At 46.1% G+C, this 14,950-nt stretch overlaps 1 protein-coding gene and 1 long non-coding RNA gene across 7 annotated transcripts in view; one reads left to right on the forward strand and one right to left on the reverse strand.

Moving 5' to 3' along the window:
- The window catches only part of LOC122466412, a 65,536-nt gene that overhangs the window by 40,304 nt on the left and 10,282 nt on the right, over positions 1-14,950 (reverse strand). The window lies entirely within an intron of this gene.
- Positions 1-14,950, forward strand: part of PLCB2 (phospholipase C beta 2) — a 68,798-nt gene that overhangs the window by 31,367 nt on the left and 22,481 nt on the right. For 4 of the 6 annotated variants that reach the window (XM_027831493.3, XM_037900489.2, XM_043549859.1 and 1 more), the window contains exons 9-18: positions 666-832; positions 1,682-1,828; positions 2,920-3,077; positions 5,233-5,315; positions 5,828-5,912; positions 7,490-7,640; positions 11,817-11,914; positions 12,251-12,347; positions 13,412-13,496; positions 14,085-14,209. In XM_027831493.3, coding sequence (XP_027687294.2) covers positions 666-832; positions 1,682-1,828; positions 2,920-3,077; positions 5,233-5,315; positions 5,828-5,912; positions 7,490-7,640; positions 11,817-11,914; positions 12,251-12,347; positions 13,412-13,496; positions 14,085-14,209 — 1,196 coding nt within the window. Of the gene's footprint in view, positions 1-665; positions 833-1,681; positions 1,829-2,919; positions 3,078-5,232; positions 5,316-5,827; positions 5,913-7,489; positions 7,641-9,768; positions 9,855-11,816; positions 11,915-12,250; positions 12,348-13,411; positions 13,497-14,084; positions 14,210-14,950 lie in introns of those variants that run through there. The other 2 variants (XR_005225530.2, XR_005225531.2) reach the window with 2 other exon arrangements.

Here is a 14,950-nt window from a genome sequence, read left to right on the forward strand (position 1 = left end):
TGGAATTGACATGCTTACTGTCAGCCTCAAAAGAGAGGGCAAGGCCTGGCAGGGGAATGGAGACTGATCTACCCTCTTCATTGCTAGATGTGGTCACAGGTCAAGGCTGAATCAAATGGGTGGGCAGTGTGCACTGCCAGTTTCTGCACTTGAACCTGTGCAGTGGACAGGTAAAGAACTTTAGAGCATGATTTTCAGAAGTGACCAATGATTTTGGGTCCCTCTGTGTGCAGGTGGCCAAGCTGGTGAAGGCTTAAATGGGTTTGATTTTCAGAGGTAAGTGCTCAGCTCTTCTGAAAATCAGGCCCCTTGATAGTTTCTCAAGTTGGGTACCCAAAACTTGAGGCACCAAAAACCATTGATCACTTCTGAAAACCTTGGCCTTGGTCTCCAATCTGTGTAACCTTTAACCAGCACTAAATACGCATAGTACAGAAATAAGATACAGAGAAGAGGAAAGGGTGCTGCAAGGTAGAGGAAGTGAGAGAGAGCTTGAGCCTTCGGAGAAAAGAAGGCCTTCTAGGAAATGGTGGGAGTCCAGAGAGATGGGCATGCACAGCCAGCTGCAGGAGGGGTTAGCCTGCGTCTCACTGCTGTAAAAGAGGTTTTCCAGTAATACTTAAATACGTTCCCTCTTCCACTCCTCTCTGATTCTCTGCCCTTAGCCATTCGAAAGCCAAGCCCTACATGACCAAAGAGCACTTGGCAAAGTTTATCAACAAGAAACAGCGAGATTCCCGCCTCAATGACATGCTTTTCCCTCCTGCCAAACCAGAGCAGGTGCAGGGCCTGATAGAGAAGTACGAACCCAGTGGGATTAACATCCAGAGAGGTGAGTCTTGTTCAGCACACTGCCTCTCTATCATTCCAGTGCTATGGAATCATCGCACACTGCACATTACACTGATGCTTAGCAGAGTGTCTGGAGCAGCCAGTCTAACTCCTGCAGGCCCCTGTGTTTCAGCATTACCCACTGGCAAGGGAGCCAGGCCTCTTCGTTTCACTTCTGTTTATAGCAGAGGTGGGCAAACTATGGCCCGCGGGCCGACCATCCTGCCCAGCCCTTGAGCTCCTGGCTGGGGAGGCTAGCTCCTGGCCTCTCCCTGCTGTCCTGCCTCCCCCGCAGCGATGCCGCCTTGCGGTCAGCAGGGCTGCAAGCTCCTGCCACTCTGAGTGGCATGGTAAGGGAGTGGCGGTGGTGCACGTGCGGCAGTGGGGGGCTTGGGTAGGGGGTCTTGGGGGGCAGTCAGGGGACAGGGAGCGGTTGGATGGGGCGGAGGTTCTGGGGCAGTCGGGGAACAGGGGGGGTTGGATAGGGCGTGGGAGTCCCGGGGGGGCCTGTCGGGCGGCCAAGGGGTAAATAGGGCCAGGGGGGCAGTCAGGGGATAGGGAGCAGGGGGGGTTGGATAGGGGGTGGGGTCCCAGGGGGTGGGTTTGGAGCAGGGGGTCCTGGGAGGGGGCGGTCAGGGGACAAGGAGCAGGGGGGATTGGATGGGTCAGGAATTCTGAGGGGGGCAGTCAGGGGGCAGGAAGTGGGAGGGGGCAGATAGGGGTTGGGGGCCAGGCTGTTTCAGGGGCACAGCCTTCCCTACCCGGCCCTCCGTACAGTTTTGTAGCCCGATGTGGCCCTTGGGCCAAAAAGTTTGCCAACCCCTGGTTTATAGCTTTGTTTTCCCTGCAGGGCAGTTGTCGCCAGAGGGGATGGTCTGGTTCCTCTGTGGCCCTGAAAACAATATTGTATCACTGGACAAAGTGGTGCTGTACCAGGACATGACCCAGCCACTCTCACATTACTTCATCAACTCATCACACAACACCTACTTGACAGGTATCTCTCCACTGGATGAAACACCAATACCAGGGATCTTCCCCTAGCTTCAAAGCAGGTGTGTTGCACCAAGCACATGTACCGACACTGAAGATGGATTTTGCCCCATGTGCCATGTATGCTGGGCAGCAATCGGGCAGTTTGTAAGGAATCGACCCATTGGTAGGGATTTGAAAAGAAAAAGTATACTCTGCTCTTCTGTAGAAAGGGCAGGCCTGGGTGACGCCAAGCAAGTCAAAAGTACTAGGGAGATCAGCGTAAACACTCAAGCCAATGAGTCACAGTCTCCTTGTGTCTGATGGATTCTTTTTTGGGATGGCCTGTAGCTTGGGTGTGATAGGGCATGTATAACATTTCCAGTGTAGGAAGGGTGAGCAATTCTTTGTCCTCAAGCTCATAGCCAGGGTCTTTTCCCATCACCAACTCCATCACTGTGCAAGATTATTGCTTCATCATCTGACTGTATAGACAGCCACGGGTATTCTTGGGATGTGAGGGCAGGTTCCTGACTCTCCTAAACGTCTGGCCAGGTGTGTGTCTCTCTCAGGAGTCCCTAGGCTGAGCAGATGTGTGCCACTCTTCACTGGCTGGGCATGTGCCTATCTTTGGGTGGAGGCATTACCCTACAAGGCGGGTATATATGCTCTAAGATTTCCAGGAGAAGCAGGTGTCCTGCCCAAGCAGCCAAGCAGGTGTATAACCCCATAGACTTGAAGGCAGATCCATACCCCTTCCCAACAGCTGGGCAGGTGTAGATCCCTCAGGAATTCAAGAGCAGGTAGTTGTGTGTCCCTCCCAACTGACTGGGCAGGTGTCTCCCCCGGGGATTAGTGGTAGGTGGATACCGTCACACCTCATCCCTCAATGTGCAAATGGTAAACACACTGGTATAGGCCATGCTTTGAGGGAGGAAGAAGTGTTAGGTAGGGCTCCACTGCCCACTTACCTAAAATCTCTCTGAAGTGTGGAGTGCATGCTTGCCCCAGGTGTGCACAGAGCTGTTTCCCCTTCTTATTGCTCTCCATGCAGAATGCACTCACATGAATAATTGGCAAACAAGAGTCTCTTCTTCTCCTCCTGCCCCTCTCCAGCTGGCCAGTTTTCTGGCATCTCATCTCCTGAAATGTATCGCCAGAGCCTGCTATCTGGCTGCCGTTGTGTGGAGCTGGACTGCTGGAAGGGTCGTCCCCCAGATGAGGAGCCCATCATCACCCATGGATTCACCATGACAACTGAGATTCTCTTCAAAGTGAGGGATTGTCTCCACAGATTATTTGTCCTGATTTTGTACTTATTTCTGTGTACCGAGAGGGAATAGATGAAGAATGGGCAGGGGGACACAGGTGTATGGATAGATGAGCATATATTCAACAGGGTGGCCCGATGTGTAGGTTAATTGGGGGAAAGTAGATAGATAGGGGGAAAGTAGCGGGGCTGTTGTATGGATGGGTCTGAATAGATGAGGTGAAATACTTGTGAATTGTCAGATAGAGAATCAGAGAGGTGGCTGGGGGGATGGAGAGATGTATGGTTGAATGGATGAGTGCCTAGTGGTTGGAGGGTTGTGTAGGTGGATGGATGTGTGTGTGAATGAATAGCTGTGTGAGTTCAGACAAATGATAAGCACCAGGCATCTTTTCAGAAGTCCACGAGGGTTAAGAGAGAGCCTTTTTGTCTTCTACAGGTTGATGTCTACAGCAGGTTTGTAATGTTAAATATTGGCACTGTGGGGGTAATTCCTTTTGTCACGACCATGCCATGGGAGTACACGATATGCATCCAGCAGAGCAGCAGCCATCTGGGATGTTGGTCGTACAGCTTCCCTGACTATTCACTCAAAGGCTCTACGGGGAAAGAGAGCCAGCCCAGGGTCACGCTCCATTGCCTCGTGAACTTGCTATTCACGCTGAAGGATTTTGTTTTAGTGTATTTAACTGCATAAATTACAAAAACGGTGCATGGTAAAAGTCACAAGACTACGCTCACTTCCCCTCAGTCCACTCGCGCAAAGCCCAGATCCCACCAGACAGAAGCCAATTGTTAACAGCTCTCTTGTACTTAGTCTATGTTTCCCCCACTCCCACACCCCACATTCCTGCACTTCATTATTACCAAGACATATGAACAAAAAAAACTTTCTCCTTCACTGCTCAGGTACCTTGACCTGTCTGTAATAGTTAGTGGTGGCAATTTCCCAGGCTACCTCTTTTGGTATCATGGGGTTGCTTTTGCATAGCAGTTCACTACAGATAGGGCAAATAATAGCACAACTATGTATTATGGAAGCTATAATTGCACATAAACCATGTGAATGAACCTTAAATTGGAATTAGAGCCTGTTAACACAGCATGAGCCCAGTTTTTAGTTTATATAATACACAGATCCCCCATCTCCAGCCCCGTCCGTCTAATAGCATCTTTTGCACCCTCTCCTCCTCTGAACTTGTAGCAGCTGCCTTTGAAATGCCGCTTAAGTGGCCCCCTGAAGTGGCACTGGAGCCGCCTTCCTTAGAGAGAAACTGCTAGTTGAATCAGGGATTTGGGGTTGCGGGGCAGGGGTTGCATAGATTGAAGTCATTGGGCCATATTCATCCCTGGCATTATGCCACTGTCTTCCTGAAGCTTACACCAGAGCTGAATTTGGCCCAATGGATTGAACTCTGCAGTCCATGTACTATAATGCGGTATACAATGGATTGTATGATATCACTGAATGAATGGAGCAGGAGTAAGTGGGGGCAGATAATTACAAAGGAAAAAAACTATGCTCCTGGAACCTGCCAGTTAGCAACAATGGGAAAGAAAATAGAAAAAAGTTCATGGCAGTTTAATAGGGGCCTGGGGAAAATATTATTTTAAAAAAATAAATCAATATTGTTGAGAACAGTTCCATGGCAACAGCATCTGGAATGTTAGTTACTGCTGGTTGCTGAGCATTTCCATTTGCTGTGCTTTTAGACAGTCAGGATCAAGAAGGATTTTACAGGCAAGTAAAATGACAGACAAATGGACAAATTCAGAGGAAGTATGTGTTGCAGTAAGTCGAGAGAGTTTAATCTGACATCATTTACACCTTTTTTTCTGTCCCCCTCAGTGAATCTTACACCAAATTTAGTCTCCCTTTAGATACATTTACTTTTAATCACACCCATGTAACAAGATCTACACTGGCCCTCCTATGCCTTCTGCATCACCTCTGAATGTGAAGTATTGAGTATAAAAGAAGGGAATCCAGGTTGTATGTCACATGCTGAGAGACCAGACGAGAGGAGTGTGTGAAAAGGAAGTTTAGTCATGCCTGGAAGAGTTGCTGGAAGTGATCAACTCAGAGATGTGAAAGCTGGGTGGCTTCCTGTCTCAGGACACTATAATAATGCTCTGTCTGTCTGTCTCTTCTTGTTTAGGATGTCATTGAGGCCATTGCAGAAAGTGCTTTCAAAACCTCTCTCTATCCGGTTATCCTGTCCTTTGAGAACCATGTTGACTCGTGAGTATCCAGTAGTTACTGGTGGGCTCACATCTGGGGAACTCACATGAGAGAATTAACTTTTTGCTGTCTGAGAGGGGAGGTAGAAGCAAGCACAACCTCTCCAGCTGCCTCACACATGGTTGTGATTTCCTGGGTGTCTGAGCCTGGGAGTAGCAAGGTGAAGCATTGGAGTTGCAGTGTTAGAAGTTTTTCTTGGAGGGATCAGAGGTGGTTGATGCCGAAAGATGAGATGATTAAACCAGTGAATCCCATCTTGCCACTCCCATTCAACCTCCCCCAAAACGCCTAATGCTGGGGAGGTGATAGAGCAGGGCAGATGCTGTTAGTCCTGGAGAGGGGCTTCAGAGAGCCTGTGTGAGAGATCAGGATGAGGGGAAGTTAAGGTTAACTCTTTGGGCGGGGTGGCAGGGGCGGGTTTTGGGGGAAGGTGCATGGTGGAGGAGGGTTGCTTATGCTCTTTTCCAGACTCCATAGGTTCATGTCTCTTGTTTTATTGCATTATTCTTTAGGCCCAGACAGCAGGCTAAGATGGCTGAGTACTGCAGGACCATATTTGGGGACACGCTTCTGACAGAGCCGCTAGAAAAATATCCAGTAAGTGGAAGATGGGGGAGAACTTTTATTGGGGAGAGGGCATCATACACACAGGGATCACTCCTTGGTGCTGCCTGGTTCTGCCACCTGTGTGGTAATTTGGGGGGTCCTTTGTGGCAAGTGGGAGGAGGCTTATAAAGGCATTACAGTCAGTGAGCCTGGAGACAGAGGCAGTGAGGGCAGACAGCTGGAAATGGGGCTGGGTGCTGAGCAACCTGGAGAATGAAGGGTGAACTTTTCAACTTCAGGGCCAGATTTTTTGAAACTAGAGGCCTGATTCTGCTCTAAGTTACACCTATGTGACTCCTTCGACTTTAGAATCAGACCCCATATGAGTTGTGCATGTGAAATACATATGTACAGGCATAGTCAGATAAGTAACATATGCAGCTGCATGCACAGAACAGTGGAGTGCATGCCCAGATAAGTGATTGCACATTTACCCCCCCAGTTTGCATGTACAAATGCATATTACCTTTGTGTAACCCCCATGCACATTACTACCGCTGTGCCATAGATATACATGGTGTTTTGCAGAAAAATAAAAAGACAACATCCATCTGCCAAAGTGCTTACAGTCCACAGTACAGCAAGGAACAATAAAGGATGGCATGTGGGGTGTTGGAGGGTGGACAAGGTTTACAGCAATAGACACGTTTCAGAGTAGCAGCCGTGTTAGTCTGTATCCGTAAAAAGAAAAGGAGTACTTGTGGCACCTTAGAGACTAACAAATTTATTAGAGCATAAGCTTTCGTGAGCTACAGCTCACTTCATCGGATGGATATAGTGGAAAATATAGTGGGGAAATTTTATATACACAGAGATCATGAAACAATGGGTGTTACCATACAGACTGTAACGAGAGTGATTAGGAAAGGTGAGCTATTACCAGCAGGAGAGCGGGGGGTAATAGCTCACCTTTCCTGATCACTCTTGCTACAGTCTATATGGTAACACCCATTGTTTCATGTTCTCTGTGTATATAAAATTTCCCCACTATATTTTCCACTGTATCCATCCGATGAAGTGAGCTGTAGCTCACGAAAGCTTATGCTCTAATAAATTGGTTAGTCTCTAAGGTGCCACAAGTCCTCCTTTTCTTTTTACAGCAATGGAAACACACACGCATGCAGTGCCTCTTGGGAAGAATCATGGTAGGCAGACAAGGTAGAGCACCTGAAAACCATATGTTAGTTTGATGGATACAGAAGGATATTTGGGTGGTCCTTTGAATGGTGCTGGATGTAGGCAGATGTGTGGCCGGAAACACAGCATGGCACAAGCAGGCACAAAGGTGGAAAAAGTGTGGGCTGTAGATAGAGAAAGGTATAAAAATAGTGTAGGATGCCAATGTAAAATTGGCAGCCAGATGGCCAGGATACAGGATGTGGATGGCACTGTAAGCAGACAGGTGGTTACAGGTACAGACGGGTGGATGGAGATGTTGAAGGATGCAGATGGTGCAGTGTGAAGGCAGACATGTGGATGGAGATGTTCACAGATATAGATGGACAGCTGAGTGTATGAGCTCTGGCTCTTTGTAGGGGAAATTCAATAAGGACTTTTCTCTGTTGCAGCTGAAGCCGGGTGTTCCCTTGCCAAGCCCTCAGGATCTCTTAGGGAAAATCCTGATTAAGAACAAAAAGAAACAATCTGCATCTGAAGAGAGGCAAGACTCCCTGAAGAAAGAGAGGAATGAAGCTACTGACCAGCCTTTCACTGTGGATGGTATTGATACTGGTACAATACGGAGTGGGGGAGGGGACTCATTCCACTCAGATGGGGTGGCCTTGCCCTTTGGAGAAAGTCCAAACTGGCCTGGTGTTATTTAAGACCTAATATACATAAGTTCAGGCACTTCAGAGTGGAGGATGAGGGGGATTAGCTTTTCAGAATAGAATTGTTTTCAGACACTTTATAGCAGTAATAGTGATACCAGAGCTTTAAAAGATCATGTTCCCAATACATTGCCTGGTTATCTGCCAACCATTCTGCTTCTCCTGAGATGCACTGCTGCATATACTGGCTGTTGATCTGATGAGTGCATGGATAGGCTATATTGCCCTTGATTCCTGTCCTGCACTGTCACTGAGTAGCTCCATGGCATCCAACAAATACATCATGACATATTTCCTAACCATAAACGTTTTGAAGGCCTGTGCAACCTGCAGCTCCCCCAGATCTTTCATCTCTTTTGCATCTTACATTTGGAGACCCCAAGATAGAACAAGTGAGATTTCAGCCCATGGACCCCAAGACAGAACAAGTGAGATTTCAGCCCTATGTCCTAATAAGGAGGAAAGGATGGAAAATGATAAAATACAGGGAGGATCTGATGAGAAACAGTCCATTATGTTGAAAAAAAAGTCCCATTCAATTATGTCATGCAATAGGGGACAGCCAAAAAATGACAAGTTTTTAAAATGCTTATATACCAATGCTAGAAGTCTAAATAATAAGATCGGTGAACTAGAGTGCCTAGTATTAAATGAGGATATTGATATAATACACATCACAGAAACCTAGTGGAATGACGATAATCAATGGGACACAGTAATACCAGGGTACAAAATATATCGGAAGGACAGAACAGGTCGTGCTGGTGGGGGAGTGGCAATATATATGAAAGAAAGCATAGAATCAAATGAAGTAAAAATCTTAAATGAACTAAAATTGTACTATAGAATCTCTTTGGATAGTAATTCCATGCTTGAAAAATAAGAATATAGCAGTAAGGCTGTATTACAGACCACCTGACCAGGATGGTGTTAGTGACTCTGAAATGCTCAGGAAGATTAGAGATGTTATTAAAATAAAAAACTCAATAACAATAATGGGGGATTTCAACTACCCCCATATTGACTGGGTACATATCACCTCAGGAAGGGATGCTGAGATAAAGTTTCTTGACACCTTAAATGACTGCTTCTTGGAGCAGCTAGTCCTGGAACCCACAAGAGGAGAGGCAATTCTTGATTTAGTCCTAAGTGGAGCACAGGATCAGGTCCAAGAGGTGAATATAGCTGGACCGCTTGGTAATAGTGACCATAATATAATTAAATTTAACATCCCTGTGATGGGGAAAACTCCACAGCAGTCCAACACTGTAGCATTTAATTTCAGAAAGGGGAACTACACAAAAATGAGGAGGTTAGTGAAACAGAAATTAAAAGGTACAGGACCAAAAGTAAAATCCCTGCAAGCTGCGTGGAAACTTTTTAAAGACACCATAATAGAGGCTCAACTTAAATGTATACCCCAACTTAAAAAACATAGAGAACCAAAAAAGAGCCACTGTGGTTAAACAACAAAGTAAAAGAAGCAGTAAGAGGCAAAAAGGCATCCTTTAAAAAGTGGAAGATAAATCCTAATGAGGAAAATAGAAAAGAGCATAAACTTTGGCAAATGAAGTGTAAAAATATAATTATGAAGGCCAAAAAAGAATTTGAAGAACAGCTAGACAAAGACTCAAAAAGTAATAGCAAAAAAATTTGTAAGTACGTCAGAAGCAAGAAGCCTGCTAAACAAGCAGTGGGGCCACTGGATTATCGAGATGATGAAGGAGCACTCAAAGACGATAAGGCCATAGTGGAGAAGCTAAATGAATTCTTTGCATTGGTCTTCACAGCTGAGGATGTGAGGGAGATTCCCACACCTGAGCGATTCTTTATAGATGACAAATATGAGAAACTGTCCCAGATTGAGGTGTCATTAGAGGAGGTTTTGGAACAAATTGATAAACTAAACAGTAATAAGTTACCAGGACCAGATGGTATTCACCCAAGAGTTCTGAAGGAATTCAAATGTGAAATTGCAGAACTACTAACTCTAGTCTGTAACTTATCGTTTAAATCAGCTTCTGTACCAAACGATTGGAGGATAGCTAATGTGACGCCAATTTTTAAAGAGGGCTCCAGGCGTGATCCCAGCAGTTACAGGCCGGTAAGCCTGACTTCAGTACCAGGGGAACTGGTTGAAACTATGGTAAAGAACAAAATTGTCAGACACATAGATGAACATAATTTGTTGGGAAAGAGTAAACATGGTTTTTGTAAAGGGAAATCATGCCTCACCAATCTACTAGAATTCTTTGAGAGGGTCAACAAATATGTGGTCAAAGGCGATCCAGTGTATTTAGATTTTCAGAAAGCCTTTGACAAGGTCCCTCCCCAAAGGCTCTTAAGCAAAATAAGCAGTCATGGGATAAGAGGGAAGGTTCTCTCATGGATTGGTAATTGGTTAAAAGATAGGAAACAAAGGGTAGGAATAAATGGTAAGTTTTCAGAATGGAGAGAGGTAAATAGTGGTGTCCCCCAGGGATCTGTTCTGGGCCCAGTCCCATTTAACATATTCATAAACGATCTGGAAAAAGGGGTAAACAGTGAGGTGGTAAAATTTACAGATGATACAAAACTACTCAAGATAGTTAAGTCCCAGGCAGACTGCGAAGAGCCAGAAAAGGATCTCACAAAACTGTGTGATTGGGCAACAGAATGGCAGATGAAATTTAATGTTGGTAAATGCAAAGTAATGCACATTGGAAAACATAATCCTAACTATACATATACAATGATGGGGTCTAAATTAGCTCTGTTACCACTCAAGAAAGAGATCTTGGAGTCACTGTGGATAGTTCTCTGAAATCATCCACTCAATGTGCAGTGGTGGTCAAAAAAGGCGTACAGAATGTTGGGAATCACCAAGAAAGGGAGAGATAATAAGACAGAAAATATCATATTGCCTCTATATAAATCCATGGTACGCCCACACCTTGAATACTGCGTGCAGATGTGGTCGCCCCATCTCAAAAAAGATATATTGGAATTGGAAAAGGTTCAGAAAAGGGCAACAAAAATGATTAGGGGTATAAAATGGCTTCCGTATGAGGAGAGATTAATAAGACTGGGACTTTTCATCTTGGAAAAGAGGCGACTAAGGGGGGATATGATAGAGGTCTATAAAATCATGAGTGGTACAGAAAGTAAATAAGGAAGAGTTATTTACTCCTTCTCATAATACAAGAACAAGGGGCCACCAAATGAAGTTAATAGGTAGCAGGTTTAAAACAAACACAAGAAAGTACTTTTTCACGCAATGCACTGTCAACCTCTGGAACTCCTTGCCATAGGGTGTTGTGAAGGCCAATACTATAACGAGCTTCAAAAGGGAGCTAGATAGATTCCTGGAAGATATGGCCATCAATGGCTATTAGCCAGGATGGGCAGGAATGGTGTCCCTAGCCTCTGTTTGCCAGAAGCTGGGACTGGGTGACAGGGCATGGATCAGTTGATGATAACCTGTCTGTTCATTGCCTTTGGGACACCTGCCAATGGCCACTGTCAGAGGACAGGATATGGGGCTTGATGGATGTTTGGTCTGACCCAGTATGGCTGTTCTTATTTTCTTATGGAGTCTCCATGCTCCTGTCACAGAAGGCGCACAGAGCGCTATGAGAATGCAGGAACAGCTCCTCTGTAAAATAGCCAGGAATCAGGATCTAAAGTAAATCCACTCCCAGATTTGTCCCATTAGGTATGACCCTTGGTGGGGGAAGTGGGCCTACAGCCCACTCCTCATGAGAGAAGCCTATGAAGGGAGGCTGGAGGCTTTGGGGATACAGCAAACTTAGAGCCTCTTACTGTATTTGGGGCTAAGGAAACTGGCAAGAGGAAGAACTGAATTACTTGAGTGCACCAGCCCAGAGCGGTGCCTCTCCATATTTGGATGCAGCAATTAGAGCAATATCGTACCCCTTTCGTGTTCCCACGTTTACACTGGGAGGGATTTCAATTCAGATAAGTGGCATGTTTCCCTTGCTAGTGGAGGCAGCATTAGAGGACATGTCGGCAATCCTTCATGCTGTCCTGTCTAAATGTGCTGCTGGTGCACACTTTGTATGCTTAGTCTGGGCAGGTGAAGTGACCGAAGAGGACCCAGAGGAAGAGGAGGAGGAATCTGGAAACTTGGATGAAGAACAGATTAAAAAGATGCAGTCAGATGAGGTAATGCTGCTGCCCTTTCCTCTCTTGGCCCATTTGTTTCTTCTGGACAGTGATCCTATCACAGCTTGTTGTGGGGTTCCCATTGTTCTATTTAATCTAAAGCCCCCTCTCCTCTGTCCCCCCAGGCTTGAGAGCCCAAGCTGTACCCCAAGCTGCAACCTCAAAGCAACATCTACACAGCTATTCTTAGCGTACTTGTGTGAGCCCTGCTAGCACAAGTCTAGACCCGGACTGGGACGCTTGCTTCCAGATCTAGTGTAGCCTTAGAGACCCAGCTGTGAGTGTGTTGTTTTTCTGGGAGGTGTCTCTTCATCTGTCCAGTCTCGTTTTGCTTAGGGTACTGCTGGCTTGGAAGTGACAGCTTACGAGGAAATGTCCAGCCTGGTTAATTACATCCAGCCCATCAAATTTGACTCCTTTGATATCTCAACAGGTAAGAAGGATTCTTGTCTTTTCACTATTCTAAATGTTTTCATTGAAACAGCTGGTATGAACTTGCACGTATTGACACTCTCCAGCTATTTTGACTGCAGCTGTATTTGCAGATACTCTCTTGCCCCATGCCATCTTCTTTTACCCTCCTTGCTCTCTCTTACAATAGCAAACATGGACATCCCTCTTTGTAGTCAATGGGTCAAATTCTGCCATCATTTACACTAGTGAAAATCAGCAACACCACCACTGCAATCCATGGAGTTATTCTGGTCTTACACTGGTGTAAATGAGAGCAGAATTTAGCCCAGCCTGACTGGTCTTTCTCTTCAGTAGGGATTCCCCCGCTGGGTGATGGAGAAAGCTGTACACCTGTAACCATGTGAAATGCACCTGCTTTCATCAAACACACCAAGTTCATCAGATTCTCAAACCTGGGGCCAATTTTGAGTGAACTGGGTTGATGTATGGTGTCAGTGAAAAACCTGGTAAAATGCAGAGCTTTTCATTGAGCTTTGCTGTTGTCAGTGTTTGGGTTCACTTGAACCTACAACTCAAACTAAGGGGAAACAAGACAACTCCTGCACTGACACCAAAGAAACAATTTACGTTGCACACATCCCTGCCATGTGAGCCCTTCTCTGTCTGTGAGATTATAAAATGTATGGTTTGGAACAAAATGAAGGGCTGTAACTGTTGCTATATGTTTTCTATAAAGGAAAAGGTGAACTTCTTACACACACACACACACACACACACACACACACCCTCTTTGCAAGCTGATCCTCTGGATGTGTTCATTTGCCTGTCCCAGGTAAACCCAACATAAATCCCAACAGCTCAAATAAACCTTTATGAGTCCTCCTCCAATCCCATTTCAGAGGGCCAAGCAAGGATGGAGGTGTCTTGATCTGATCATGGGGTCCATGGGGAAAGAGACAGGCTGGGTGTTGGTCTGAGGCCCAGCATGAATGTGTCATGCTTTGATCATGGCACTTGGCAGAGTATGAGATGAGGTGCTGGGCATGCCTGTCTTTTAAACATTTCCCTCTTCCATATTCCCAGAGCAGAACCGAAGTTATGTCATCTCCTCCTTCACTGAAATGAAGGCTTATGATCTACTGACCAAATCCCCTGTGCAGTTTGTAGAGTATCCTTTTTGCTAGATGAACTCTTACGCAGCATTGTCCTGTGTACTTGGGTGATGCATTTTAAGTGGAATATGAAAGCATTACTCCCTGTCATATAGTATCATTCTGGTAAACTGTACAACAATGCACAGTCCCATGAGTACTTGCATGGCTCCTGGGATAAGGTAAAGACAGCACAACTTGCTTCGGGTGGTCAGAACCTTATTAGCTCCTACTCACAATCCATGAAAAGTACCAAGTACACAGAGAACTCAGACAAGGTACTATTATCTGGGGAACATGTAGGTCATACTGGTCACAGGGCTTCCTGATAGGATGCCTGTTGCCCTCTAGCAGGTGCAGTCAGGACTACCAAATGCTTGTTGCTAAGCATGGAGCACATCATGTTATATAGGGATGCAGGAAATGGGTCTCACTTTGATACCGTATCTTACAACCTCTGGTGTTTATAACATGGGATGTTACCAAGCATCCAGCAGCCATTTCAGACCTAAAGATGCTCATATAATCTGGAACTGGGAGCTAGTCCCAGGGCACATGTGCAGCAATAGGCCACTCCAGACCTGTTTCCTATGGAGTATCTGCAGATATAACAAGCGACAGATGAGCCGGATTTACCCCAAGGGCACCCGGATGGACTCATCCAACTACTTGCCTCAGATGTTCTGGAACGTCGGCTGTCAAATGGTGGCCTTAAACTTCCAGACAATGGGTGAGTTGCAAGCTGTCCCATGCTTCTCAATGGGTGGGGTTGTGTTCACACCCGCACTTATTTCCCCTCTTTCCCTCACTGGGATTTTCTGGTATTACCAGGTGCCGCTGAACATGTGTGCTGTTTGCTTTGCCCTTGTCTTGTCAGAGTTTACCTACCCATGGATATCTCTCGGTCTCCTACTGAGCCTCTCTTTCTCGCAGACCGAGCCTTTCTCAGCAGCACGGACAGGGTTAGCCCTGCATGACTATACCTTTGAACTCCATCCTCCCACATACTATCTCTACAGTCCAGCATCCACAGAAATCATCTTAGGCCAGCCTAATTTCATTCTTCAGATGGTGTGGAGAGTGTAGTGGTTAACACAGGCTGTAGAGAAGCATGGCTACACCTAAGCCACACATGCTGTTGTAGGCAGCATGCACAATGAGGCACCTGCCATGCAGAGGAGCGTCTCTCCACCGCACTCTAGCACTTTCCCTCCCCACTATTGTTTCCAGTGTTGCTGATCTGGGGTGGGCAGGAAGGGGCTCCAGGGCTCCCCCTTCCCATGTCCACTTCAGGTACTGCATGCCCAGAGTGAGAAGGCAGGGAGGAAAGGCCTTGTCTCTCTCACACACACGTGCGTGTGAGTGTAGAAGAGATAGAGGCTGGAAGTTGAAGCTAGACAAATTCAGACCGGAAATAAAATGCAGATTTAGAACAGTGAGGATAATTAACCCTTGGAACGGTTTACCAAGG

This window comes from Chelonia mydas, chromosome 6 (genome assembly GCF_015237465.2).
Source record: "Chelonia mydas isolate rCheMyd1 chromosome 6, rCheMyd1.pri.v2, whole genome shotgun sequence".
Classification (NCBI taxonomy): Eukaryota; Metazoa; Chordata; order Testudines; family Cheloniidae; genus Chelonia; species Chelonia mydas.